Source organism: Saimiri boliviensis, chromosome 2, assembly GCF_048565385.1.
Source record: "Saimiri boliviensis isolate mSaiBol1 chromosome 2, mSaiBol1.pri, whole genome shotgun sequence".
In the NCBI taxonomy this organism is placed as follows: Eukaryota; Metazoa; Chordata; class Mammalia; order Primates; family Cebidae; genus Saimiri; species Saimiri boliviensis.
In genome coordinates this window covers 74,250,897-74,277,542 of record NC_133450.1, presented here as the reverse complement: position 1 = coordinate 74,277,542, position 26,646 = coordinate 74,250,897, and the positions used below count along the sequence as shown (strand labels likewise).

The window sequence follows — 26,646 nt, the reverse complement described above, 5'->3', positions numbered from 1 at the left end:
CGGCTACGGTATTTTCTGCTTTGTGATCTTAAGTGAGTATCTACATCTCTGTGAGCCTCAGTTTCCCCACTTTTCAACAGGAATAATTGCATTATTCTCTGAAGGTTACTGTGAGGATCTGAGAAGGTAACAGAGGTAAAGTGCTTAGCATAACACCTCCCACGTGGTTCTATAAATGGAGGTGAAGGTTTTTCTTTTCCTTTGAAATACGTTCAAACTTAGAGAAAAGTGGCAAGAATGTACAAAAGGTGCTGGCATAGCATTCATTTTTCATTTCGATTTGCCAACTTATTTGGCCTCACTGCTTGTCATTCTCTCTCTCAGCCTTTTTTTTTTTTTCTGAACTATTTTAGAGAAGTTAGAGTTAACACACCCCTTTCACATGAAACACCTTGGTACAGATTTCTTAAGAAAAGGCACAGGGGCTCACGCCTGTAATCCGAGAACTTTGGGAGGCTGAGGTGGGCGGATTGGTTGAGGCCAGGAGTTTGAGATCAGCCTCAGTAAGACCCTGAGTGAGACCCTGTTGCTACAAAAAGGTAAAAATAAAAATTAGCTGGGTGTGGTGATGTATGTCAGTGGTTCCAGCTCTTTGATAGGCTGAGGTGGGAGGACTGCTTGAGCCTGGGAGTTCAGGGTTTCAAGGGAGCCATGATCATACTGCTGCACTCCAGCCTGGGCAACAATGTGAGACCCTGTCTCAAAAAAAAGTGAGAACTTTAATGTAACATAGTGATAGCGCAGTGATCAGTATTAGAACTTTTAACATTGATACTATTAACACTTACCTCAATATGATGCTCTAGAGCAATTTTTTTTTTTTTTTTTAAGAGACAGGGTCTCATTCTATGGTTCAGGCTGGAGTGCAGTGGTGTGATTGTATTTCACTGCAACCTCACCAGGGCTCAAGCGATCTTCCCACCTCAGCCTCCCAAGTACCTGGGACTACAGGCACACACCACCAAGCCTGGCTAATTTAAAAAATGTTCTGTAGAGATGGGACATTGCTCTGTTGCCCAGGCAGGTCTTGAACTCCTGGGCTCAAGTGATCCTTACTCCCTGGCGTCTCAGTGCTGGGTGAGCCACAGCACCTGGCCTGAGTGACTATTTTCTAATGCAGGATCACATGTGGTCCATTCTCCGTTTAGCTTTCCTTTATTTGAAACTGCGTCTCAATCTTTCTTTGACGTTGACGTTTTTCGAACGGCACTGACGGTACAGACCGGATTTTTGGTGGAAGATCAGCCGATCGGGCTGTCTGATGTTTCTGTGTCATTAGGTTCAGGCTATGCGTTTTGGGTAAGAACAGCCCACAAGACACTTGTGTCTGATCAGGAGCATCTGAGGTGTGTGTCTTAGGGTGTAAACTTGATCACTCGGGTTAGGAGGGTCCCCCATTGTAAGCTGAGTGTTCACATCTCTGTAAATTGTAACTGGTTTGCCGGAGGCCCTTGGAGACAGGCAGATGTCTTGATCTCTATCAGACAGACACGCACTTGTCTCATCCTCCGCTGATTAACTGTCTGTTGGCGGCGACACTGATTTTCTGACCTCTCCCGTCCTTCCACCTCCTTCCACGCTTAGTACTTGGCCTTCTCCTGAGAGGGCAGCTTCTCTTCTCCCTCAGTGACCTGTGTATGGATGCTTTTTTATCAGCGTGGAGTCAAGGATTTTTATTTCATCCAACAGGGCTGTAATCCCTGGCTCTTATCATTATTGCCACTTGGCCTGGGAGAAAAACTGGCCGTGTGCTGGGGAGGAGAAGAGATTTGAAGGCCACAGTGTGTGTACTTGTAGGATGGCCGTGGGCGGGGCCAAGGTACTTGCCGTCACCCTGGCCATGCCACTCACTTGACCTGTAACCTTGGACAAGCCAGCAGACACCCTAAAGTCCTAAGGTCGCCCTGCTGGTAGGATAGGTAGGGACAGGCTGACCTTTAAGGCCCACTTGTCCCATCCCATGAGGCTCTAAGGTCCCGTGCCATCCCCCCTGCTGAGACTAGGAGTTGGCAGTGGGGCGGTTCTCAGCAGCTGGACTGTCACCTCTCACCTGTGGGTGTGATGACACAGAGGGAGGCTCCCCAGCACCCTGCCCTGCCTGCCTCACTTCCAGCAAGGCCCATCCTCTGCAGGACTGAGGCCTGTTTGTTCTCATTAGTAACCAAACATTGACCTCATCCTGGCACTGGCTCTCCCCTGACCTTCAAGTCTGTTCTTGCTTGTATCTTTCTTAAACAAACACAGTCTTGTGGGCAGGCACCAAACCTGAGGCCTCCATGGGCCTGTGTCCATCTCTGCTCACCTGTGCCAACAGGGTCCTTGGAAGCTCTCAACTCTCTTATTGTACAGAGAGGCGTTCTGGGACCCAGAGAGGGAAAGAAACCTGCTCAGAGTCACACAGCAAGGAGATGGTAGGACCAGGAATTGTGGACTCTACGCCCCTTGCTGTGGGTGCCCCTTGCCCCCTTTATGATGACGAGCTTCACGGCGGGACTTCAGGCATGCCTGTTTGCTTCTCCGAAAGCCCCGTTGGGTGTTGATCCTGCAGAAAGGCTGGAGTGGCCCGAGAAGAGGAGCTTGAGCCTGCGTAGGGACCAGGTCAGGCCTGGGTCAGCGGATGCTTGCTTCCCATTGGCCAGGGTCCTCATTTGATGGCAAGGCTAATGGTTCTTGCTGTCACCTGCTCAGGCAGCATGCGGTGATGTGCGGGGTGCCAGTGTGCCGTAATCCCCGCCTGCCTGCCATGACGCTGAGGCTGCAGATCACGCCGTGCCAGATGCAGCCCTGCAGGAGCCTGCAGAGGGGCATGCACACTCCAGTGCCAGGCCTTGCTACTGTGCCAGGCGGGCACACTCAGGCGAAGGCCTTGCCTGCCATGGTGGCCAAGGCTGGGCGGGGTTGTATCTCCCTAGACACGACGGACTTGGTTAGAAGTGCCCTGGAGGAGCCTGTGTATTGGGATGGTCACAGTCCCCTTCAGTTACTGGAGCTGAGGGTACAGGCTGAGGGCATGGGGTGAGGGGACTGAAGCTAGGGTGGGTGGCTCTGGAGGGTTCAGGCAGAAAAGCAGTGTAGACAGATCACGGAGCAAGCAGATCACGACCACACTGGGTGGCGGGGAGAGGAGCTGCAGCAGCTCTGACAGCAAGACTCAGTCCTGTCCCTCCTGCCACCTGCACTTTCCCGGAGTGCAGCATTGGTGGCGTCCTGGGATGGGAGAGGCAGGACCCTGGTTCCTCTGTCCCCCAAGTTTGAGCCCATCTCTGGAGGTCATGGGCAGAGGGTACTGTCCCCAGCATAGCCCAGGGGAACTGTTCCTGTGGATGGACCCTCCCTCAGCCCCGGGTCCTTGCCCTGTCCCCGCCCTCAGGTGCTCAGCCCAGCCCTGGGCTTCTGTGAGGGGCTTCTCATCTGTGCCCTTGGGGGCTCGGCATGCAGTCATTGAACAGCCTCCCTTCACAGAGGCGCTGCCAAGGCTGAGGGATGCCACGTATGCAAGAGCCACACAGGGAATTAGTGGCCCATGTGGGATTTGAACCCAGAGTTGGTGCTTGTGAAGACTTTGGAAGGGCCTGCAAGAAGATTGTGACATTCCTTTCCCCATGTCCTGAGCTACAGTGATCAGGCCTGGTGTTCTGGAATCCTTCCAGCATCCTCTCAGTAGCCCAGTGAGGGGGCCTCATCCTTCCATTTACAGATGAGAATATGAGAGGTTCAGAGATGGTCAGTCACTGGTGCATGGTCACACAGCTGTGATGTGAGACAAGTGTTTCTGTGATTACAGAGAGGCCCAGCTGACCCCAGGCCTCTTCTACCTTCTGTCTGGCTCTGCCAGGGGACCCTCAGGTCCTTGTCCTATGGAGGGCCACACCCCCAGGCCAGTGGCCTGGTAACCAAGTCCCTGGCCTGTCAGTCCTATTTTAGGCCATCCAGTGATGTCATCGTGCCAAGAGCCATACAGGAAGCACAAGTTTTCCAAGCCTTGCCCAAGGCGAGCAGATGACCCTTGAGCCCTGGAAGCTTGTGGCCCCCTTGTGGGGAGAACCTTGGGTCCAAAGGGCGATGATTCCAGCTGCATTTACTGGGGAAAAAGGCAGTCTGGCCTATGGATTGTTGGCAGCTGAGCCATGACCCGGTGACAGGACAGGGAGGGCCTGGTTGGCTTGGCACCCCCTCCTGCACCTCAGACACCAACAGCGCCGTCAGTGTCAGCACCTGCAACTGGCCAAGCCTCTCCAGAAGGGCACTGTCATGGGCATGGCCTTTGGGGGGGTCTGGAGAGCGTCTCCAGAAGGGCACTTTCAGGGGCATGGCCCTTTGGGGGGGTCTGGAGAGTCTGACCTAGCCCTACTGGACTGAGGGGACACCGAGGCTTGGGCAGAGACACTCCTGCCCAACACATGCAGCCAGCCCAGACCTTAGTTTGTCACTATGTCACACCCAGTTCATGGTTCCAGTACTTCATGCTCTACAAAACCTCCACTTTAGAGAAGAGGCCGTGTGCTGTGTGAATGATACCACATTGGCTTCAGGTCACTTTGCAGTGTGAATGCGCACATTGGGTAGCGCTGGCAGTGATGTGCTGGCCTTTGCTGGATTGGTGATGGAGGCTGGTGCCAGTGGCTTGGTCGAGCTGGGCCTGGGTGAGCAGTCATGCGAGGGAGGAGGAATGTGGCCTGGGCACCCCAGACCTGGCATGGTACTGCTGTCCCCACGGTCAGCTGGTGCTGGTATCTCAGCTCAGAGGGCAGCTTGCAGGCCTCAGCTTTCCCTTCCTTCCCATCAAGGGTGGACAGTCAGAGTGTGAGCAGTGTGAGGACAGGGCAGTTTTTGTGAAGCATCTGCCAAGTCCTGGCCCTGTGTCAGGGCTTCCAGAGCTGATCCTCTCCTAGTCTGCACTGCAGCCTCCCAAGGTTGGGTTTTTATCTCATTTTTAAGTGAAACCAAGGCTCCAAGTGGCTAAGCAGGTAACCTAAAGTCACACAGCCATGACTTTTAGTTTTTGTGTTGGTTTCCTATGGCTGCTGTCACACGTGACTACAACCTTGGTGGCCTAAGCAACACAAATTTATTCTCTTACAGTGCTGAAGGTCAGAAGTGCCAAAATCGAAGTGTCAGCAGGGCTGCGTTCCCTTCCAGAGGCCAGAGGGGAGAGCCCACTTTCCTGCCTTTCCAGCTTCTGCCCTTTCCTATCTTCACAGCCAGCACCCTCACCTGCACACTCACCTGCTCATTCACCTGCTTATCTGCACACTCACCTGATTGCTTACTTTCACGCTCACCTGCTCATCTGCACACTCACCTGCACACTCACCTGCTTATCTGCACTGCACACTCACCTTCCTGCTCACCTTCACACTCACCTGCTCATTCACCTGCTCATCTGCACGTTTGCCTGCACACTCACCTGCTCATTCACCCGCCTATCTGCACACTAACCTGCTCATTCACCTGTTCACCTGCACACTCACCTGCTCATTCACCTGCTCATCTGCACACTCACCTGCTCATTCACCTGCTCACTCACCTGCACACTCACCTGCTCACCTGCACTCACCTGCTCATTCACCTGCACACTCACCTGCTTATCTGCACACTCACCTGCACGCTCAGCTTCACACTCACCTGCTCATTCACCTGCTCACCTGCACACTCACCTGTTCACCTGCACACTCACCTGTTCATTCACCCGCACACCTGCACACTCACCTGCTCACCTGCACACTCACCTGCTCATTCACCTGCACACTCACCTGCACACTCACCTACTCACCTGCACACTCACCTGCTCACTCACCCGCACACTCACCTGCTCATTCACCTGCTCATTCACTCGCTTATCTGCACACTGGCTATCCCACCATGGCCACATCTCCCTCTGAGCTCAGCGGGGAAAGGCTCTCTTTTTTTTTTTTTTTTTTTGAGACAGAGTTTCACTCTTGTTACCCAGGCTGGAGTGCAATGGCGCGATCTTGGCTCACCGCAACCTCCGCCTCCTGGGTTCAGGCAATTCTCCTGTCTCAGCCTCCTGAGTAGCTGGGATTACAGGCACGTGCCACCATGCCCAGCTAATTTTTTGTATTTTTAGTAGAGACGGGGTTTCACCATGTTGACCGGGATGGTCTCGATCTCTTGACCTCATGATCCACCCGCCTCGGCCTCCCAAAGTGCTGGGATTACAGGCTTGAGACACCGCGCCCGGCCGGCTCTCTGTTTTTAAACATTCATTCAGTTAGATTGGGCCCACCTGGATAATCCAGACTGCTCTCCTCGTTTTGAGTTCCCATAACCTTAATCTCATCTGCAAAGTCCCTTTTGCCAGGTCAGGTACCATTCACAGATCCTGGGAATTAGGGGCATGTTTGAGGGGTGGTTATTCTGCTGACTATGGTTCACAAGCCTAGGCTGAGAACTTTATCCAGAACAAAGCCCTTATGTTGTCATTTGGGGAAGCTAAGGCCCAGTGTGGCATGGAGAGTGCTGCCAGGGCTGGTACTCCTGACCCAGTTTCTTCCACCATGCTACACTGCCTCTTCTGAACAGAAATCACAGCGGCCCTCACGGGCTCACAGCTTGTGGTGTTTGCATTGCTCAGCACCAATTATCTCCTCTTGCAACATGCCCTGTGCATGAAAGGAGCTGGTCCTTCTCCACGGCTTGAAGAATGCGTCCTCCCCAGGATCTCTGGGAGGATGGCATCATTAAGCTGGGCTTGTTGATGGCCATTTTGGTCAACAATCACCCTGCTGTTAGTTTTATGTGAAACACGGGAAGCCCAATTTGCTATCCTCAAACTGAGTCTATCTCGCTTCTAACCGGGCGTGTCCACACTGCTCTGCCTAATTTCGGGGACACTGTCTAGTGGGAGACCCATTCGTGTTCCTGTCCTGCCTTCTGAGTCCTGAGTTGTCTGGGCCTCCTGCCCTCATTTATCTGGGGCCTGGGAAAGGGAAGGGGCTTGTCCGAGGTCACAGAGCAGGTTGGGGCAAAGAGGAGGCCTACTCTGGCCACTGTGTGCTGGTAGGTGGCTTCCTACCGCTAGGCGACTTCCTGCTTTCCAGCCAGACCCTGTGAACCCCTCATCTCCCCGGGGCTCTCAGTGGCTGGGAGGTCACTGCTGGGAATGTCTGTGGGGTTTCCATATGCAGCCCGGGAATGGGGACCTGGGGAGGGGACAGTAGGACATCAGGAGTTTCCAGCATCTTTTCTAGAACGGCTGTTGTGCCGCCCAGACTTTCTTCCTTTAACTTGCTGCTTATTAAGAAATATATAAAAAGCAATGAGCTTGGAGAATAATGAGACCAAGATTACTCTGCAGCCCGCCTTTATCACATTGTCAGCAATAAAGCATTTTAGCTTCAGATCTTTGCCTTTTAAGAAATCAAGCTTGGCAGGTGGAGCGGAGGCACCCCGTGTGTTATCCTCCTCCCTCCCCCTGCTTTTCCCAGAGAGCGCTGCGGCCCAGAAGCTGGAGCTCAGCATTCTCGTGCAGTTTTTAAAAATTTCTTCTGCCTGGCAAGCCTCTAACAATGTGAGGATGTTTTGCAGGTTTTCAGACTTTATAGAAATGGCATTGCACTGCGTGTCCCTTGGTGACTGGCTCCCCATCATCACCGTGTTTTTGAGATGTATTCCTATGGATAGGTGTGACTGTATTTGGTTCATCTTTTTGTTTTGTTTTTTTTTGCTTTTACTTTTTAGAGATGGTCTTTTTAGATTGCCCAGGCTTGACTCAAACTCCTGGGCTCCAGCACACCTCCCGCCTCAGCCTCCCGAGTAGCTAGGACCACAGGGGCGTGCCTTTCTGCCTGGCTCTAGTTTGCTCCTGTTTATCTTGCTACAGTATTTCATTGTTGGGTTAAACCACAGTGTATCTGGTCTCCTGGGGAGGACATTTGGGTGGTTTACAGTTTTTCACTGGTACGGCTGGTGTTGGCAGACATGGTCTTGTGCCTGTCTCGTTGGGCTTTCTCAAGGGTGTGAGCATCTTCAGCTGTAGGAAACCACGCCAGGCTGCGTCTGATCAACCGCGCCGATGATCAGTATCCCCTGTCCGGCCCTTCTCATGTGCGCGCCGTCACACAGCATGACCACTTTGTAGTGTCCGCCAATCCAGTGGCATCTCATTGTTGGAACTGCCGTTTCCTTGATGACACTTGTGGCTGGGCGTCTCCTCACACTTCCTGGCCACCCAGGCTTCATCTTTTGTGGTTCACCTCTTCCTAGACCTCCGCCCCGTCTCATGGATTTCCATGAGATGTTAGGGATTCTGTGTCTAATCCTTTGTCTGGGAAGGGATCACTCATAGCTTCTCCCGGGTGGCAGCCTGTCACCCAACTCTGCCACCTATCTGCTGTCTGGCAGGGTTTGTGATACTCACATAGTTGGGTTTGACATTCTTTCCCTTCATGGTTTGTTATTTTGGTTCCTTGATGAAGAAATCCTTTTGTACCTGAAAGCTCAAGTTTTTATTTTTATACATTCTCTGTGTTTTAAAATAATAGCTTTATGGAGATATAATTCACAAACCAAACATGTGTTATATGTATATGTGTGTGTGTACCTGCTGCACCTCCCATCTCTGCACATGGCTGAGATGTCCACCTCTCCCATGCCTCCCCACTGTTCTTACCAACTCTGCTGAAAGCGGGTTCTGGGGCAGAACTGTGGGCGGAGGGCATCATCCTGGCCCTCCAACTCCTCCTACAGAGCCTGGCACTTGGTGGAGATTTGGTTGACAAGTAGTGATGAAAGCAACCCCCATGTACTTTCTCCTGAAGCCAGCAAAGTTCTCCCCTTTAAGTTACCGAGAGGCTTGGCTCCTGCATTCTGGATCTTGGTAAAGATTGTTTATTCTCCCCTCCCTGCAGACTTCAGAGTGTATATATACATATACACACACGTATATATGAAAGTATGCAGTCCCATGGTTTTTTTTTTTTTTTTTTTTTTTTTTTTTTTCCTTCGGAGACAGAGTCTTGCTCTGTCACCCAGGCTGGAATGCAACGGCGTGATCTCAGCTCACTGCAACCTCTGCCTCCTGAGTTCAAGCAATTCTCCTGCTTCAGCCTCCCAAGTAGCTGGGACTACAGGCGCAAGCCACCATGCCTGGCTAATTTTTGTATTTTTAGTAGACATGGGGTTTTGCCACATTGGCCAGGCTGGTCTCAAACTCCTGACCTCAGATGATCCGACTGCCTCGACCTCCCAAAGTGCTGGGATTACAGGCGTCAGCCACTACGCCTGACCAATCCAGTGGTTTTCAGTATAGTCACAGAGTCGCACACTCATCACCACTCTAATTCCAGATCATTTTAGTCGCCCCAGAAAGGAACCCCATTTCCATTAGCAGTCACCCCTTGTCCCCTCCTTGCCTGTACCAGCCCCTGGAAACCATTCATCCACTTCGTCCCTTATGAATCCACCTATTCTGGACACTTCATAAAAATAGAAACATACGACATGTGATTCTTGGTGTCTCACTTCTTTCCTGTAGTATAAGAAAAGTTTGCCGTTTTTATAATTTTATTACTTTTCATTTTTAGAGATGGGAGCTTGCTACGTCGCCCAGGCTGAGGTGCAGTGGCTATTCACAGGCGTGATCATCACACACCACAGCTTAGAACTCCTAGCTTTAAGTGATCCTCCCATCTCAGCCTCCTGTAGCTGAGACTACAAGCATGTGCCACCATCCCTGACCTCAGAAAAGCCCAAGTTTAAAATTTAAAAAAAAAAAACACAACAAAAAACAATCGCAATGGGGTCTTGCTATGTTACTGAGGCTGGTCTTGAACTCTTGGGCTCAAGCGATCCTCCCACATTGGCCTCCCAAAATGCTGGGATTACAGGCCTGAGCCACTGTGCCTGCTCAAAATAGTTTTTCACATACAACTCTCTGACCTACCTGGAATGGCTTTCTGTATGTGGTGTGAGGCTGAGATGGAGTTTTACTGTTTTTTGAGTGGACAGCTGGTTGCGGCTGCAGCCCCATTCACAAAGCACTCCGTTCCTTCCCCGCCATCACCCTGGCCATATACCATGCGTGTGGGTCTTTTCTGGAATCTACCTTGCCCTTCCACATGGCTGTGTTATCTTCCCTGTAGAGTCTGGTTCACATAGGGCTGTCTTCTCTGAACTCCCATTGCCATAGGAATCCTACCACCTGGCTGGTGAGGATTGATTCTTGTTTTCAGTCCTCACCAGATGTGTTGCTGCTGCCAGATGGAACCGCCCAGAGCCCCCTCCTTCTCTCGCTGCAGGACTTTGGATTCTCACTGCTGCCACTCACCGCAGATGAAGTTCCTTCTCCCCGGCCGGCCGCTCTTCCAGTACTGTGGTGACCCAGCCACGCCTGGATTTCCCTGCTTCGTCTGCCGCCTCCACCTGCTGCACCTCCCATCTCTGCACGTGGCTGAGATGTCCCACCCCTCCCATGCCTCCCCACTGTTCTTACCAACTCTGCTGAAAGCGGGTTCTGGGGCAGAACTGTGGGCGGAGGGCGTCATCCTGGCCCCCTAGCTTCTCCTACAGAGCCTGGCACTTGGTGGAGATTTGGTTGACAAGTAGTGATGAAAGCAACCCCCATGCACTTTCTCCTGAAGCCAGCAAAGGTCTCCCCTTTAAGTTACCGAGAGGCTTGGCTCCTGCATTCTGGGTCTTGATAAAGATTGTTTATTCTCCCCTCCCTGCAGACTTCAGTCCTGCGCGATTAGTTGCATCATAATCCCTCTAGCTTGCATTTGCTCAGAGTTCAGCTCCACTAATTAATACTCAGGGGCAGGAGTGTGCAGGGTCCCTCGCAGGGGGAGGCCAGGAGCTAAACGATTGGAACAGTGGCCACAGAGCTGTGTGTTAGAATCATCCACAGGGTGTTTAAGATGCAGAGTGATGCCCAGGTCCCTTCTCTAGAGAGTCCAATTCAGTTATCTCAGGGGAAGAGATCAGATTTTAAAAGCTCTCCAGGGAGCCAGGAGGGTGTACCTTTCAGTCTGGTGCTGGGAACCGCAGACTGAATGTGATGTGGCTGCTGTGTGGTGAGATGTCTCTCCCGGGCAGGACTCACTGATCTCTGCACGCAGTCCAGATCTGTCACTGATTCCCAACCTTAACAGTGAAATTGGGGTTGGTGGGGGTGGGGGTGTGATGGGCATTAGCAGTGCCGACACCTGCGCCATCCCCAGTACACGCACGGGTCAATTTCCAGATGCGCGCAGACATGGAAGGCACAGGGAAGGAATTCTTGTCTCCTTGTTCCCATAGTTGAAGCAATTACACTGTTTTCATTTGGCTTGTCAGGCTTCCCCAGCAGCGGATGGAGAACCCTGGGGACTCCCAGGCAGATCCAAAGTAGGGCACGTTTTAGATGAGTGGAGTCAGAGCCGGCCTTCCCATTCAGCAGCTCCCTCCAGATTTCAGTGCCCTTGGGAAGCCTTGTGGCTTTTCCTGGAATTAAATGCTGGGTGCTCAGTGGCCCCTGAAGCTAGGGAGAAGCAGGCAGTTGATATGTGGCAGTCCCCAGCCCAGAGCAGAGCAGCCCACGAGGGGACAGATGGCACCGAGAGGACAGACGTGCACTCATCAGGGAAGGCTGACCGGCCAGCACCAGGAGATTTCATTCTCATTAGGGCAGCCATCCGTTTTCCTCTTCTCTACCTACTTCGTTCTCCCGTAGGCACTGGGAAGGGTGTCCTTGGCATGTGTAATTTCTAATCTGGCTGTGGGAGTGTGAGATGGAGAGGGTGGGGCTCCGGTCATGGCAGCTCTGTTTTTGCACACACCCGCGAGGTGGGACATTAAGTTCCCATGATCCTGCGTCTCCAGGTGTGGAGGTGGATCTCAGGAGGGGCTGGTGCCAGCCTGCAGGCCATGTGTGACCTGGCGAGCCTCAGAAGCTGGGGGGTCTTTGGCGCAGACTGAAAACCTCACTCACATCAAGTCTTTTCACATCTGGGGCTGGGGGCTTATCTGGTGCCCTTGGAGGGGAGGTTGCGGAGGAGAGATGGGTCAAGGGTCATCGAGTTCACAGTGACGCTTCCTGGAACCTGGGACCTGAAAGTCACCTTATGTGGTGAAGAGAATTTCTGCTCTGGGAGAGGAGGGGAGTCAGGCAGTCTCCCAGAACCCATCCCCTGCCTTGGTGGGTTGTCTGGAAGAGACCTGGCTGTGGGAACACACACACACACACACACACACACACACACACACACACCCCTTACATCCTTCAGATTTTAGTCCTCGTTTTATTTGTTTGTTTGTTTTCGAGATGGAATTTCACTTTTGTTGCCCAAGGGCGTGATCTCGGCTCACCACAACCTCCGCCTCCTGGGTTCAAGTGATTCTCCTGCCTCAGCTTCCCGAGTAGCTGGGATTACAGGGATGCACCACTATACTCGGCTACTTTTGTATTTTTAGTAGAGATGGGGTTTCTCCATGTTGGTCAGGCTGGTCTTGAACTCCTGTCCTCAGGTGATCCTTCTGCCTCGGCCTCCCAAAGTGCTGGGGTTACAGGTGTGAGCCACACCCTGCCAGCTCTGTTTTTGTAAGTTCTGTGACTGAGTGGTTATGAAGCCCCTCAGAACCTCGATCTCTTTGTGGGGGGAGTAGGTGAAAGTTGCTGTGCCTCCTTGCCAGGCAAAGCTTAGCAGGAGCAGTCCTGATAACCATGGTGATGATATCCTGAGAGGCCCAGGGCCAGTGCACTGGAATTCCAGGGCTGGTGTGGAAGCTGCAAGTTAGATGGAAAGAGCCTTGGCTGTAGACAGACCCAGGTTCAAATCCCAGCCCTGCAAGGTTCCCACTAGGTGGCCCTGGCCTTGCTGCCTGACATCACTGAGTCTGAGGCACCTTGTCAATGACACAGCGGTGGCAGTAGCAGGATGTCCTCATCAGCTTGGTGTGATGAGGTTGTGCATACTCAGTGTTTGCTGGCATATGGTGGGTACTCAGCATGTGTGTGAATGGGGAAGATGGTTCTCTTCTTTATGCCCCATGTGGATGGGAGAACTCTTTCCCATGCCTGGGGCACTGGAAGGCATCGCTAAGCTTGCAGCCAGCTGCTTCCATCTGCAACACCCTGCATGCCCATTTGTGGGCTGTGGGCACTGAGGCTCGCCTTGCTCCACGCAGCCACCACCAAAAGGTATCCTCCCAGGAACCCGATGCCCCTTGCCAGCCCTCTTGCCTTCATCCATAAGTAATGCCCGTTTCACATTCAGCCTGCCCCTCCCAGAGCTCTGATGCCTTCCATGAGTTGGTGTCAGCTGGGATTGGCACAGCCACTGAGGCTCAGGGGTGCAGCACGGGTGCACCGGGACCTGTCGTGGCTCCACCTCCCTGCCTTTGCCCAGGCTGTGCCCTCAGCTCAGATGTGCCTTTCGTCTCCCCCATCCTCACAATCTGTCTGTCAGAGTCCTGCTTGCTCTTCAGTCCTCGCCTTGAGTGTCACCTCCTTTAGGAAGGACACCCTGATTTCTCCAGGTCAGCATACCCCTGCTCTCTGCCCCTCTCCTCTGGGCTGCACTTCTTAGTCCACTCTTTGCCTTGCAGTAGATGTGGTTATTCTTGCAGCTCCTTCATTAGGCTGAGGGTCCCTCAGAGGAAGGGATGTGCCTTGACCAATAATACACTGCCCCACTCCACCCCCCACCCCCGCTGGTCCTATGGGTGTCTGGCTTTGTGACCTTGGGCAGACTCACCCACTCTGAGAATTCCTTTTTTCCTTTGTTCTGCCTGACCAGTTCCCGTGGGGACTGGGGAAGCAGAGTTAGCCCTTCTGGCCCTGGGGTAGGTAAGCAGCTTCTTGTGCCAAACTGGGAACCTTCGTTGTTCCAGAGGCTTCTGCCCCAACAGAGACTATTTGGTCCCTGCTTTCTCTCCCGCTGTGATGGGGAACTCACCACCCCACTGGTAGCCTGGACTTTCATGAAATCGATAACTCCTTTTAGTATTAGATGAGAGGATTCTCTCTGCTCTAGAAGAATTCCCTTCCTTTGGCAACCCTTTGGATGCTGGGATCCAGGGAGTAGGCAGGCCTGGGGTTTCAGTGTCTCCCAAGTCCCTTGAGAAGATGGGGCCATCCCAGGTTCTGCCGGCTAAGCTCACAAGGCTCTCTGGTGAACCCACAGAGTGCCCCAGGCCTTTCGGGGAGAAACCCGGGAGTGTTCATGCATCAGAGGTGCAGGGCGGCCAGGAACCTGCGGCCGTAGGACCAGCTGGGCCTGGCATGCTGGCGGTGGCTATCTTGGGATGAAGCAATGGCCAAGGGCTAGTGCCTGTGGGTAGCATGGGGTGCTGCAGGACGAGTGGCCAGTGTGGCCCTTCTGTTGCCTCCAGCCCAGCATGAGTGGTGCTGAGCTGGAGGATGGGGAGGACTGCCTGGGAAGAGGAGGCCGGCTGCTACCCAGAGCCTCGGGGCTGCCACTCCCTGGGTCTGTGGCTGCCACTTTGCCTCCCTGACCCTTGGTTTCTTCCTCTGTAAACGGGCCTGGTCACCTGCCTCACAGTGAGCAGTACTGGGCACTAATGGGTATAAGGCACACTCTTACTGCTCGGTAGATGCGTGTGGTCATGGATGTGTTTTCCTGGAATCTGCATATCCGTCCGCATCCCTGGTGCTTGGAGCTCCCTGCAGTTGATGGTACCAAGAGCATTGGCTTAAGACCTGGAGCCCGGTTCTCCCTGGCCCTGCCCTGCCTTCAGTACTTGGTGTACCTTTGCACCTGTTTCTGCACTTGGTGGGAGGGACGTTTGTTTAATGAGGCCCTTCCACCCCATGGAGCCACCAGCCCTGAGGCTGCAGCTGACCCCTGTTAATGAAGTGGAAGGAGAAGGGGATTTAATCAGCCAAGCGGCTGCGCCACACAGCAGAAATGTCACCCGTCTGGTGTAGGTCCCATGGAGCTGCTGGGCATGAGCCCCGATGGAGGCCTGCGGCTTGGAGTGGCCAGTCTCCTGCTAATGACCTGCCACAAGTCTGCCTGTACCCAGACCTTGCAGAAAGTGACCAGCGCTGGGAGGCCATGCTGTAGGGCCTTGCGCAGGGGGAGGGGCTGGAAGGGAGGCTGGGCTGGTGGGGACCTGGGGAGGGTGCACAGCAGCTGGAGAGTCAGGCTCCGTGTGTCACGACGTGTCACCATGTGTCCCTGTGTGTCACTGCAGCTCCCTCACCCCCAGCCCCCACTTCCTCCTATGGAGAGAGGATAAACCGTATTTTTTCCTGAGCGGTTGCAGACACTGCTGATGCCTGGCGCTGATCCCTGAAGCACTTCCTGCTTTGAGCCCATGGCTGTGTCGCCTGCCAGCACCTGCAGCTCTGCCCAGGAGCCCTTGCTGTCCATTTTCCCCTTGGGCAGTGCCAGGGTACTAATAACCCCCCAGCGAGCCGTTGGACAGGTGGGGTGACTCTGAGCCCTAGAGCTCACTGGCAGGATGGAATCCCCTTCCACTGGCTTCTTTCCTTCCCTGCCTCCCTTCTTCACCCCTCTATCTGGGCTTCCTGGGGTTGCCTCCCACATAAGCCATGTGAAGTTGATTCCTCATCTTGAGTCTGCACCCAACCTGAGATATAAGACCATGGGGAGGCGTGTGTGAGACAGGAGCGTCAGGCGCTGCAGTCAGATGCACGGAGCGTGTGCCTGGAGCCCCAGACGCTCTGCCCCCTGCGGCCTCAGCAGCTCCTTGCCTGTGGTTCCCCGGCTCGGGGTGTGCAGTGCTGTGTCGCATGCATGGCTGAGCACTCCTGAGGAGCTCACGGAAGCTACTCCTGCTGGTGGGAGATGGTGGGAGCTGGTGGGATGGGGCCGGGGAGGCAGCTAAGAACAGGTCCCTCCAGGGACTGATTTGACCCACCCAGCAGGGTGAGTTCCTGTTAGGGCTGCAGACTTTTCTGAGTGCTGACTGTGTGCCAAGTGCTGAGCGAGGAAAGGAAGGTTAGGGAGGTGATGGGATGAGGCTTCTGACCCCCAGATGGATACAGCAAAGTCTGAGGGAAGGTGAGGTGACATCATCTTGCCAGGGTGAAAACCAGGCCAGGGGGAGCAATACCACCCACCCCCTGCCTCACAGCTTCCCAGAAGGCCAGTTAGCCTTGGACCCAGTGGCAGGACCCAGCGCAGGGTGCCTGGAATGCAGCTGGCACAGGGCTGGTGGGGAGGGCTTGGCGGACCTGCAGGCTGTGGCTCCCACCTCTGTGCTGCACGGCTTCCCCCTCCCCCTCCTCATGGGAGCCAAGGATCCATGGAGAGGGTGGGGTGAGGGCTCAGGTCTGGCTCCTGGACACAACAACATTGTAGGGAGACACCCTCCTCCCTGGTTGGCAGTTGGATTAGGAATCCCCCAGAATTGGTCCGATGGCCCCCAGATGGGTTAGGGGACCCCTTGGCCAGGCCAGCCTAGGGTCGCCTCCCTCATTTTGCGTGCAGGCAACCAAGCTGGGAAATGAAGTCCCCTCCCCTGTGGCTCCAGCGCTCATTACTGTAAACCCTGGGATTAATTTAATTACACGCTCATCTCCTAGAGACTGGGGCTTGCAGGCGCCCAGCAGGATCATGAATTTTGAGGCTGCTGGGAAGGATTGTCCTCCCTGGGAGCTGGCCCTTCCCGGGGTCTCCTGCCCTTCAGCCCTCGCCTGGGAGGGCCCAGATCACTCTTGTTCTTCCTGTCTGTAGGGTGCCTACTCCTGACCCCAGGGTGACAGATGCTGGTTTGCTGGCTCCTGGCAGCCTGGAGAGCCAGTCTAGGGAGCAGAATTCGGGAAGAGGGTCGAGGTGGTGGGTTTAAAATGTCAGTTGCTTCAGTGGGTGGCCATGCATGTAATGTGAAGGTGCAAGAGTTTAATCCATTCTCCTATTTTTTTTTTTTTTTAAGAGTCTTGCTCTGTTTCGCAGGCTAGAGTACAGTGGCGTGATCTCAGCTTACTGCAACCTCCACCTCCTGGGTTCAAGCAATTCTCCTGCCTCAGCCATCCGAGTAGCTGGGATTACAGGTGCCCACCACCATGCCTGGATGATTTTTATATTTTTAGTAGGGGATGGGGTTTCACCGTGTTGGCCAGGCTGGTTTGAACGTTGTTGACCTTAGGTGATCTGCCCGCCTTGGCCTCCCGAAGTGCTGAGATTACAGGCGTGAGCCACTGTGCCCCGCCATTCTTTTTTTCTGAAAGGAGGATTTTAGAACTAGATTAGAAGTACGTTATTTGAAAATTAATGAGAAATGATGTGAACAAATAAAAACCCACTGGTTCCCTCATCTGGGCCACTCACAGTCAGCATTCCTGTCGACTTTCTTCTTGAATTCGTGTCAGTGCGTCGGTATTTTTAATCGTCCCAGCCGTTGCACGTGTCATTCTGTGTCCAGTTCTTTCCACTGGCATTTTAAGTGTTCTCCATATTGTTTAGGAGACAGACTCTTTTTAAACATTTTAATGATGATAGGGTGGAACCCTCAGCTGTTGTTGGACAAATAGTTATTTCCAGTTTTGGCCACTCTAACAGTCTGCTTTCTTCATCATTAGAATTAATTCTTTTTTTTTTGAGACGGAGTTTCGCTCTTGTTACCCAGGCTGGAGTGCAATGGTGTGATCTCGGCTCACCACAACCTCCGCCTCCTGGGTTCAGGCAATTCTCCTGCCTCAGCCTCCTGAGTAGCTGGGATTACAGGCACGCGCCACCATGCCCGGCTAATGTTTTGTATTTTTAGTAGAGACGGGGTTTCACCATGTTGACCAGGATGGTCTCGATCTCCTGACCTCGTGATCCACCCGCCTCGGCCTCCCAAAGTGCTGGGATTACAGGCGTGAGCCACCGCACCTGGCCCGATTCTTTTTTTTTTTTGAGATGGAGTCTCGCTCTGTCGCCCAAGCTGGAGTGCAATGGCGTGATCTCGGCTCACTGCAAACTCTGCCTCCTGGGTTCAAACAATTCTCCTGCTTCAGCCTCCTAAATAGCTGGGGATTACAGGTGCCTGCCACCATGCTCAGCTAATTTTACATTTTTAGTAGAGATGGGGTTTCACCATGTTGGCCAGGCTGGTCTCGAACTCCTGACCTTAGGTGATCTGCCCACCTGAGCCTCCTAAGGTGCTGGGATTACAGGTGTGAGCCACCATGCCCAGCTTAGAATTAATTCTTTAGAATAGATTCCGTTGGAATTACTTGATGGTCTAAAATATTTTTAAGGCTGTTAGATTGTTATTTTAAAATTTAAAGAAAAACCCAACAGATGCTGGTGGTCTACAGCGTGTTTTGTTCTGCGTAGCTGCTTGGGGTTTGGAGTCAACCTGGACAGATGGGTTTGTCAGGGGCAGCTCCTTGGTCTGGGGCTATGGGTGTGGCCTCCTGTCTGTGCCTACAGGTGGTCCTATGGGGAGGATGGTGGCCTGTGGGCCCTGAGGTGAGGTGCTAGCTGTAGGCCTGTGGGGCATTGCTGTGACTGTGGGATGGCCTGTCGGCGTCCCTTCTCCTGATGCCATGTGCCAGCCTGATCGGTGTCTTTAACCCTTCCTGGGAGGTACCCCGGTTGTGTCTGAGGGGGCAGACTGCTCAGATAGGAGCAGGGGCACCCAGCAAGGGTGCAGAGGCTGATGGGACTGCTGTGGACTCGGGTTTCAGCCTCCTCCTCCGATTGTGGGTGAACCGAGAGGCAAGCACTGGGAGCCCTTGCTCACCCTGTGGGAACTGGAAGAGCCGGGCAGGTGGGCTGAAAGTGTACCCACCTCCTGTATGGTTCTGCGTCCGTGAAGCTCAGAGAACACGTTAGTGCCTGTCTTGGGCTGTTGGTCACACACAGTGGCTGGGTCCTCCTCGTCCCATGGGGTGCTGTGGCGGGCAGCACCCCTGCATCTGTGCCTGTGCCTGAGGACTGGCTGCAGAGAGCCTTGAGGACAGCAGCGTAACCGGAACGGCGTCGTCTTTCTGAATCTCTGCCAGCTTCTCTCCAAGGCTGGGGCTGTCAGCTCTGCCTGGGGCAGCCAGAAACACGCTGTGTGTGCTCAAAGGGGCTAAAACCTGACCCGTGGGGTAGGCCTGCGTGGTGGGGAGAGGGGCTGGAAGGCTCACTGCTGGTGGTGGGGACGCTTTGTTCCCCATGGCCTCTGCATCTGAAAATGAGAACGGAGGCCTCTTGTCCTTTGCAAGGCACCAGATGCAGCGGGTACCATGCATCCCACATGGCACGGTGGGTACCCCTCCCCCCCGACTCCACCCAGGGGAGACCACACATTGGTCTGCAGTCACTGAGCGTTCTTTTCCTAGCTCTGGCAGGTGAGGGAGCTGGAGACATCTCTGCCGTTTACTTGGTCACTGCTTCCCAGCTGCTGTTCCAGGGAGCCCTCCTGTGGGTAAGGTATAGGACCTGAAGGTTTGGGGAGCCCATCTCCCATGCTTAGAGGGACCAGCACACCCTGAATGCTGAGGCCTCTTCCCGCCACACCTCTTTGCTTGGGGTGGGGATGGGAACTGCTTGTCAGGGTTGCTAGAGTGATGAGTAAACTGAGGCCAGGGAGGGCAGGACCAGGGCTGGTGAGGTGTGAGGCCCTGAGGTCACCTGAGGGGAGGAGTGGCTTGCCTGGCAGAATGGGGAGGCTGGGCCTGGCTGGGGAGCTGCCCTGCCCTTCTCGCCCTGCCCTTCTCGCCTCTCTAGAAGGCCCCACATTCCTGGGAGGTGACTGGGCTGGAGGAGGAGGGGAGGCTGGTTCACGCTGTTCCCAACAGTGAGTGCGGCCAGCCAGGGCTGCAGTACCTGCTCCTGCCCATGGCTGGGTCAGTGGCTCTGCTGGGCTCTGGGCCCGGTCCAGGGCTGAGTAGGGGGCTCCCGAGCATCCCGTTATTGGCATGCTGGGGCAGACAGACGCTTCGTTGGTCCTGTGGTTGGCACAGTGGTCCTGGCTTGTCCCCGGCAGCACCAAAGCCCTCGCCTGGCCAGGCATGCTAACAACCTGCAGAGTCCATCCCTGGCCCTGAGGTGGTCATGAGGGCGAGAGCTGGCTGTGTGTGGTCAAAGGGGCTGATGTCTCTGCTTCTGCGATTGAGGGTCGGCGGCATGAACCTGGGAAGACCCTGTGTTCTGTTGTAGGGTGGGCCGGTGGGCGGACAGCCATCGGGGTAGATGGGGTCTGGGCTTGCATCTGGGCCAGGTGATCTCTGGCATTAATAGCCCATCCCTTACCAGGTGTCTTCGTTGCTCACAGGGGTGCTTGGGACAGGCCTTGCTGCCCCCCTGCCTCTGCCTCCCAAACCTGCTGTTGCTGAGTAGTCTTCCGGCACCCCCATGGTCTGGGTCCCGATCCTGCCTTCCCTCCCTTCCTCCAGCCCTCTGCCCTGAGGGTTTGCCCTGGGCATCCTGGCTAGGGTCTCACCTGGCAGGACCAGGGGGATGGGATGGCTGGGCGTGGGGACAGGATCTTTCCCTGTTTTCCTGGGTGACTGGAAAGCAGGGTCAGTGTGGTGAGGGTGGTGAATTTCACTCTGCAGCCATGGTCTGCACGGATGGGCCTCGATAGGCCTGAGTTCGGAACCTGGTGACATGTGACTGGGGGAGGGGGGTCCACGAGGTGTCTTTCGGGGGCGCCCAACTGTCCTGTGGGGAAGGTGGCCGCTCACTTGTGGCATATGCTATGGGTACACTTTGCTTGTGAGAAGCTCCTGGGCAATCAGGCCAGGTGGACTGAAGGATCCAGATGCTGATTCTAGTCCGCAAGTTCAGGAGCCTGTTTCCCCACGGTGTAGGGGAGGGGGCTCCCTGACCCTGACCCTGAGGTGGGCTGCGGCCTGGCTGTGCTTATGAGAGCTCCATTTGAGCCTTCAGCGTCTTGGAAGCTGAAGGAATTGCTCCAGGGCAGGCTGGCGAAGCCACCCCCTTACCTTTCTATGGGTCCTGAAGGTTCTGACAATAGCTGAGAGGCCCCTGGCGAGGGTAGCGGGCGGGTCCTGCAAGGCTGGCCTGTGTGTGTTGTGTGTTGGTGTCTGATGCTCTATGGTGGGGCCGGGTTGGGGGTGGTGATTTGGCTGCAGGCTGTGCTGTTTCCCCAGGGCGGGCAAGGGCAGTCAGGGCTGGGGTCTCACCTGGCTGAGGTTGGGACTCCTCAGACCCAAACTTTCCAGGCCGGCCCTGGGGCCAGTCGGGGTGGTGCACTGGGGTGGAGTCTGCTGGAGTCTGATGTCCCCCTTTCTCTCATATCCTTCCAGATCCCTCGTCCACCTACATCAGGCAACTGGAGACCAAAGTCAGGCTGCTGGAGGGTGACAAGCTCCTCGCACAGGTAGGCCAGCTGCGGGTGGCGTTGCCCTGAGGACCGCGTCCCAGCGCCACCCCTCCAGCTCACCCGGGGCACCATTCCCCTTGGGACCCATGCCCTCCCCGTCACCTCCTGGAAAGTGGGGTCAGGGGCCTATCCCTGGCTCCCATGCCTCTGGGCTGCCCTCCCTCCAGCCCTCCAGGCTGACTACCCAGTATTCAAACTCCTTGGGGGCTGCCTGGGGACAACATCCGGCTGGTGAAGAAATGGGCTGCTTCACTCCTCTAGCAGACAGGCAGATCCAGGCAGGAGATGGGGCAGGCTCACACAGAAGCCTCCCGCCTTTGCCATGCTGGATTCACTGGCTGGTTCCTCCCTGGGCTGGGGTCCCCTGCTCCCTCCTCGGCCTGGCCCTGCCCACAGACAGATGAGGCTGCTACCCCTGTGCAGAGTCTAGCAGCAAGGGCACAGCAGGGAGGCGTTGGCTGCAGGGGGAGGTAGTGTTGGGTGAGGGGCTGTGCCTCTTCAGTGTGACTGGAGTGTGGAGGGGACCTGTGACTGCCGGGACAAGGGCTTTCCCTGCTGCAGGTGGGGCAGGCGTGGGGGCTGCTGAGAGGAGGCTGTGGGCAGCCATGCTTGGGTGTTGGGGTCTAGCTGGCTTGGCAACCCCTCAAGCTGCTCAGCTTCCGACCCCTTGGGCCCATCCCCGGCTTCATCCCAGTCTCCCTCTCCCTGCTCTCCCCACTGGGCTATGGGTGGCCGGGCTGGGATACCCAAAGCGTTTCTCTGGGAACCAACCCCAGGGATGGCTCAGCTGCCTGGCCCCGTTGCTAGGTGACCAAGCCAGGCTTGGTGCTGACTGCCTGGCTCAGGAATTCCACGGCACCCTCTCTGCCCACTGGGCAGCTGCTGGGAGGCTTACGGCCCCAGCAGGGAGCACGGCTTCCACGGACGTCATCCCCACATTTCATCCCTGCGTGGGCCATGTGGGGTAGGTTCCCAGGGCCTGGCGGGACTCAGGAGAGTACACGTCCTCATCCGGCTTCTTCCAAACTCTCCTCCACCCCCACCCCCACCACACATGCTCAAGCGCATAGCCAGGCTCTGAATTGCAAGGCTGGCTTTTGTCATTTCATGCCTTGCTGTCAGGTGTTCTATGGCGAAGGGCTTTGGCCACAGGCGGTGCTGGCTTCACAGGGCTGCTGGGGGCAGGTGGGGGCAGGCGGGGCTGGGGTCTCACCTGCCTGTGGAGCGGGGCTCCCTAGACGTAAACCTTCCATGTGGGCCTGGCGGGGCCGTGGCGGTTGCTAAGGAGGGTGTGTGGGGTGGGCTGTGGGAGCGGCAGGCAGAAGTGACACCAGGGGAAGGTCGTGGCTCAGGGACCTTTGCTTTGGAAAGCATCCCACGAAGTGTGTAGGCGAGGGAGTCCTGCCTCCAGGTGCTGGCAGGTGGCTTCTGCTCTGCAGAACGAGGGTCAGGACCACGCTCGGGTGGCCGAAGCTCGGGCTTCCACCATAGCTATGTCTACCTGCCCTGAGCCTACCTGTGCACAGGTGGAGGCGGATGAGAGCTTCAGCCTTGAGCCCCAGCGTGGAGGAGCTGGATCTGCCCAGGACCCCCTCCCTCCCAGGCCTGCTCCGACCTGCTCCCTGGGGGTAGCAGCAGGGCTCTGTTCACATCCCCATCCCTGAGCCAGGCCTGCAGGGTACCAACATGAGACCCTGATGGCTGGGGAGCTGCTGGCCCTTGCCTGGACACAGGCTTGCTGGCTGCAGGCGGTTGGACAGGGTTTTAAGAACAGAAACCTGCTTTTGTCTGCATGTTGCTACATAAAACCAGGGTGCGGAACTCAGAGATCATCCAGTGCAGAGGAGTTCAGGTGTTTCGTTTCTTTAGCAGAAATTTGCTTTCTCCCCAGATGAAGCCCAGTGAGGCCGTGCTGCTGGAGTGGTGGCTGAAGGAGCTTGTGTCTCTGTGTGGCGTGTGGTTGTGTCTCTTGTGTCTCTGTGTGGCACCCCTAGCTTCTTCCTCAGCATGGCGTCTGCAGCAGGCAGAGGTCTGGACCCCGGGCTCCCAGCAAGTGGTGTCAGGACACACCCAGCATCCTGAAAGGGGCAGCTCTGTGCTGCGAGGGGCTTCGGCCCCTGGTGCTTGTGTGGTCTCCTGCCCCTGTCGCCACACTGCAGTGGAGGGCCTTGAGCCTCACAACAAAAGCTCTAGGAGCTGGTGGCATCCCCAGAGCCCATGGCATCAGCAGAACCAGAGGAGCCACGGCCAGGCCTGGTGGCTCACATCTGTAATCCCAGCCCTTTGTGGGGTTGAGGTGGGTGGATCACTTGAGGTCAGGAGTTTGAGACCAGCCTGGGCCGCACAATGAAGCCTGTCTCTACTAAAACACAAAAATTAGCCTGGGATGGTGGCACGTGCCTTTAATCCCAGCTACTTGGGAGGCTGAGGCAGGAGAATCGCTTGAACCCAGGAGGTGGAGGTTGCAGCGAGCTGAGATTGTACCACTGCATTCCAGCCTGGGTGACAGAGCAAGACTCCACCTCAAAAAAAAAAAGAAGAACCAGAGGAACCGGGATCTTGGGCAGGGCTCCTGCTGGCCGTGGAGGAGGGCAGTGCTGTTCTGAGCCAAGCAGGAGAGAGAGACGGAAAGACCGGGTGAAGGCGGGGCCCTGGCTCTCGGCAGCAGTGGGGCCCTGGCTCTCGGCAGCAGTGGGGCCGTGGCTCTCGGCAGCAGTGTGGGTCTCAAGCCCACCTTTGCATTGGGATTCCTGAGGTAGCTTCAGTGACACCAGCTTTATGTGGATCCTTAAGCCACTTTCTCTCCCAGGCCTCTGTTTGCCATCTGAGAAGTGGGCACTCATTCATTCAGTGCGTAACTGACAACCTACTAGATATGTGGCCCTGGGGATGCAGGGCTGGCCAGGGAGAGGCCTGCCCTCAGGGAGCTGCCAGTCTCACCCTTGTTCCTGCCTGACCACTTTGCCCAGCCCGCAGGACCCACATGCACAGAGAGGCCCCTGAAGAATAGGGGAGGTGAAGAGAGCTCGTGGCAGGGCACTGCCCATGAGGAGACTGGCGGCCCCATGTTCAGGGAGGCGCCGGGAAGATGGGGTTGACTTAGTCTCCGTCCTCCTGGCCTCCTGTCTGCAGCCCTCCCTGACCACCCACAGGCTTGCTGTGAGCTCTCTCTGTCCCCAGGCTGTGCACCTTTGCTGACAGGGTGTCCAGACCCACCCTCGTGGACCCTGGCCCCCACCCCTGTTGGACTGTCATCTTCTCCAGGACAGGGCTGCAGGATCTGAGTGTCACATCTGTGTCTCCAGTGCTCAGCATGGTGGAACTGGGTGGATGTGCCTTGGGGAGCCTGTCGCTGACCCCTGTCCAGTCTCCAAGGCTTAGAGGGGAGGCTGTTCTTATTCGGAATGAGGAAGGCCCGCTTAACCAAGGGAGGGCTTCAGCAGGTAGTGAGGGTGCCATTTTTGGAGATAATCAAGAGATGGCTGGGTGACCATGTTTGGGAATCTTGAAGAGAGAGATTGCAGCCTTGAATGAGATGCTGTCCTAAGCCTCATGGACTCTGGCTTGTGAGATTCTGTGATTCTGACATTTAAATCTTGTTAGGGAAATCAAGTTGTACAGAAACCCCCACCTCTGCGCAAAGCAGGGACTCTTCCTGTCGCTGAAAAGCAGGAGAGAAGAATGCTCTTCTCTGGAATATCATAAGGTGACGTGGCTTTGGGGTTTGGGTGGAAGGGTGGGGAGCCTCCCCGGATTCCCACTCCCCATGGTCCCACCCCTCCGCCCGTGGCCTCTGTTTAACTCCAAAATAGCTTTAATTAAAAATGTGCCAGCATGTTCACAGACTCAATTACTGTATTGCTGTTCGTATTTTCTTTCTCATGTTGGCTTTAAAATTTCATCAACACAGCTGCTTTCTCCGTGATGATTCATCTCAAGACTCCGTGTGCGTTATTATTTTTCCTGTGGATTCTCTGTGCCCAGCCAGGCTGGGCTGGGGGCGGCTATAATTGACGCTGGGGCTTCTTGTTAACTCCCCTGCTGGGCTGATAAATGCAGCCTCCATTGTGCGCCAAAAAGGCAGCTTTACAAAAGAGCAAGGCGCGCTCCTAATGTTCTCTTTCCCTAGGCCAGAGGGCTGGCTTGGGGCGCAAGACTGGGTCCCGGCTGGTGAATAAAAGGCCCCCGCCCACCCTCCTCCTCTTCACCCCTGTGCCCACCTCTCCCTTGGTCTTCCATGTACTACAGGGCTGCTGAAAGTGACCCAGAATTCACAGCAGGCACAGATGGGGAAACTGAGGTCTGGATGGAGGTGGATTTCCTGATGTGGATTTTGTATTCGTCTGCTGGGGCTGCCATAACAGAGTTGCACAGACTGGGGGCCGTAAACCACAGAAATTGCTTTCCTCACTGTCCTGGAGGCTGGAAGTCTGAGATCAAGGCATCGGCAGGGCTGGCTCCTTCTGAGGCCTCTCTCCTCTGCTTGTAGACAGGCTCTTCTGTAAAGCAATACCCCTGCTCCAGCGCTCACCTGCTATGTGGCTTCAGGTGAAATCCTCTATCTCCCAACGCCTCAGTGTCCTTACCTGGGAGACCGGGTGATGGTGATGCCAGCACAGTGTGATGTGGCCCCTGGGAAGCACCCCAGGTGGTCCCAAGGGCCTTGGAGCTTTCAAGGTCTGGCTGACCATGTGCCCTCTGCTGCCGCTTGGGCCTGGCCCATCCCCGAGGGAACGAGTGCTCTTTGTTCTTTGAGTTCTGAGCCCACTGAGGCTGGGGGAAAGAGGATTGATCTGCCACCGTCTCAACCCATGGCTAATGTTTCAGTTCTGTTTCCTGTGTCCCGAGGAGGACGGGCTGTCCTGAGCCTGGGTTCCTCTGGAAATGCTAGCTCACGGTGGCCCACATGGGCATCTCTGTTGGTCAGTGTTTCCATGCCTTGGTAGCATGTTCCAAGCCCTTCCCTGCTCTGCGTGTTTGCCATCTGGGGTTGGCCGCCTTGCCCCTGTCACCTTTGTCATGGGCAGTGCAGTCTCTGGGTCTCTGGAGGATTTTAAGTGCTTCCTTAGTTGAACCTCAGAGTCAGTCCAGCCTCTCCCTCGCCCAGGGAGGAAACCCCCTCTTTCCAACCTTCCAGCCGATGAACAGATGGTCAGTCTCACAACATGGGCAGAATGAAGACGGGAAATTCCACCTCTGTGCCTAGCGCCAGCAGCGTAAGGAGCATCTACCGTGAGCCAGACGTTGGGGGAGAATCTCCAGGGCTGACAGGCCACGCACAGGACTCTAGTGCCAGAGGGCCTGGTTCAAGTCTCACTGGTGCAGCTGAGTGGCACTGGACAGGTCACTTAACTTCTCTGCACCTCAGTTTTCCCCTCTGCAAAATGGGGA

General features: G+C 55.3%; 1 protein-coding gene across 2 annotated transcripts in view; it reads left to right on the top strand.

Moving 5' to 3' along the window:
• Positions 1–26,646, top strand: part of CCDC85C (coiled-coil domain containing 85C) — an 85,527-nt gene that overhangs the window by 44,343 nt on the left and 14,538 nt on the right. For both annotated transcript variants that reach the window (XM_010339639.3, XM_039469153.2), the window contains exon 2: positions 21,179–21,252. In XM_010339639.3, coding sequence (XP_010337941.2) covers positions 21,179–21,252 — 74 coding nt within the window. The remainder of the gene's footprint in view (positions 1–21,178; positions 21,253–26,646) is intronic.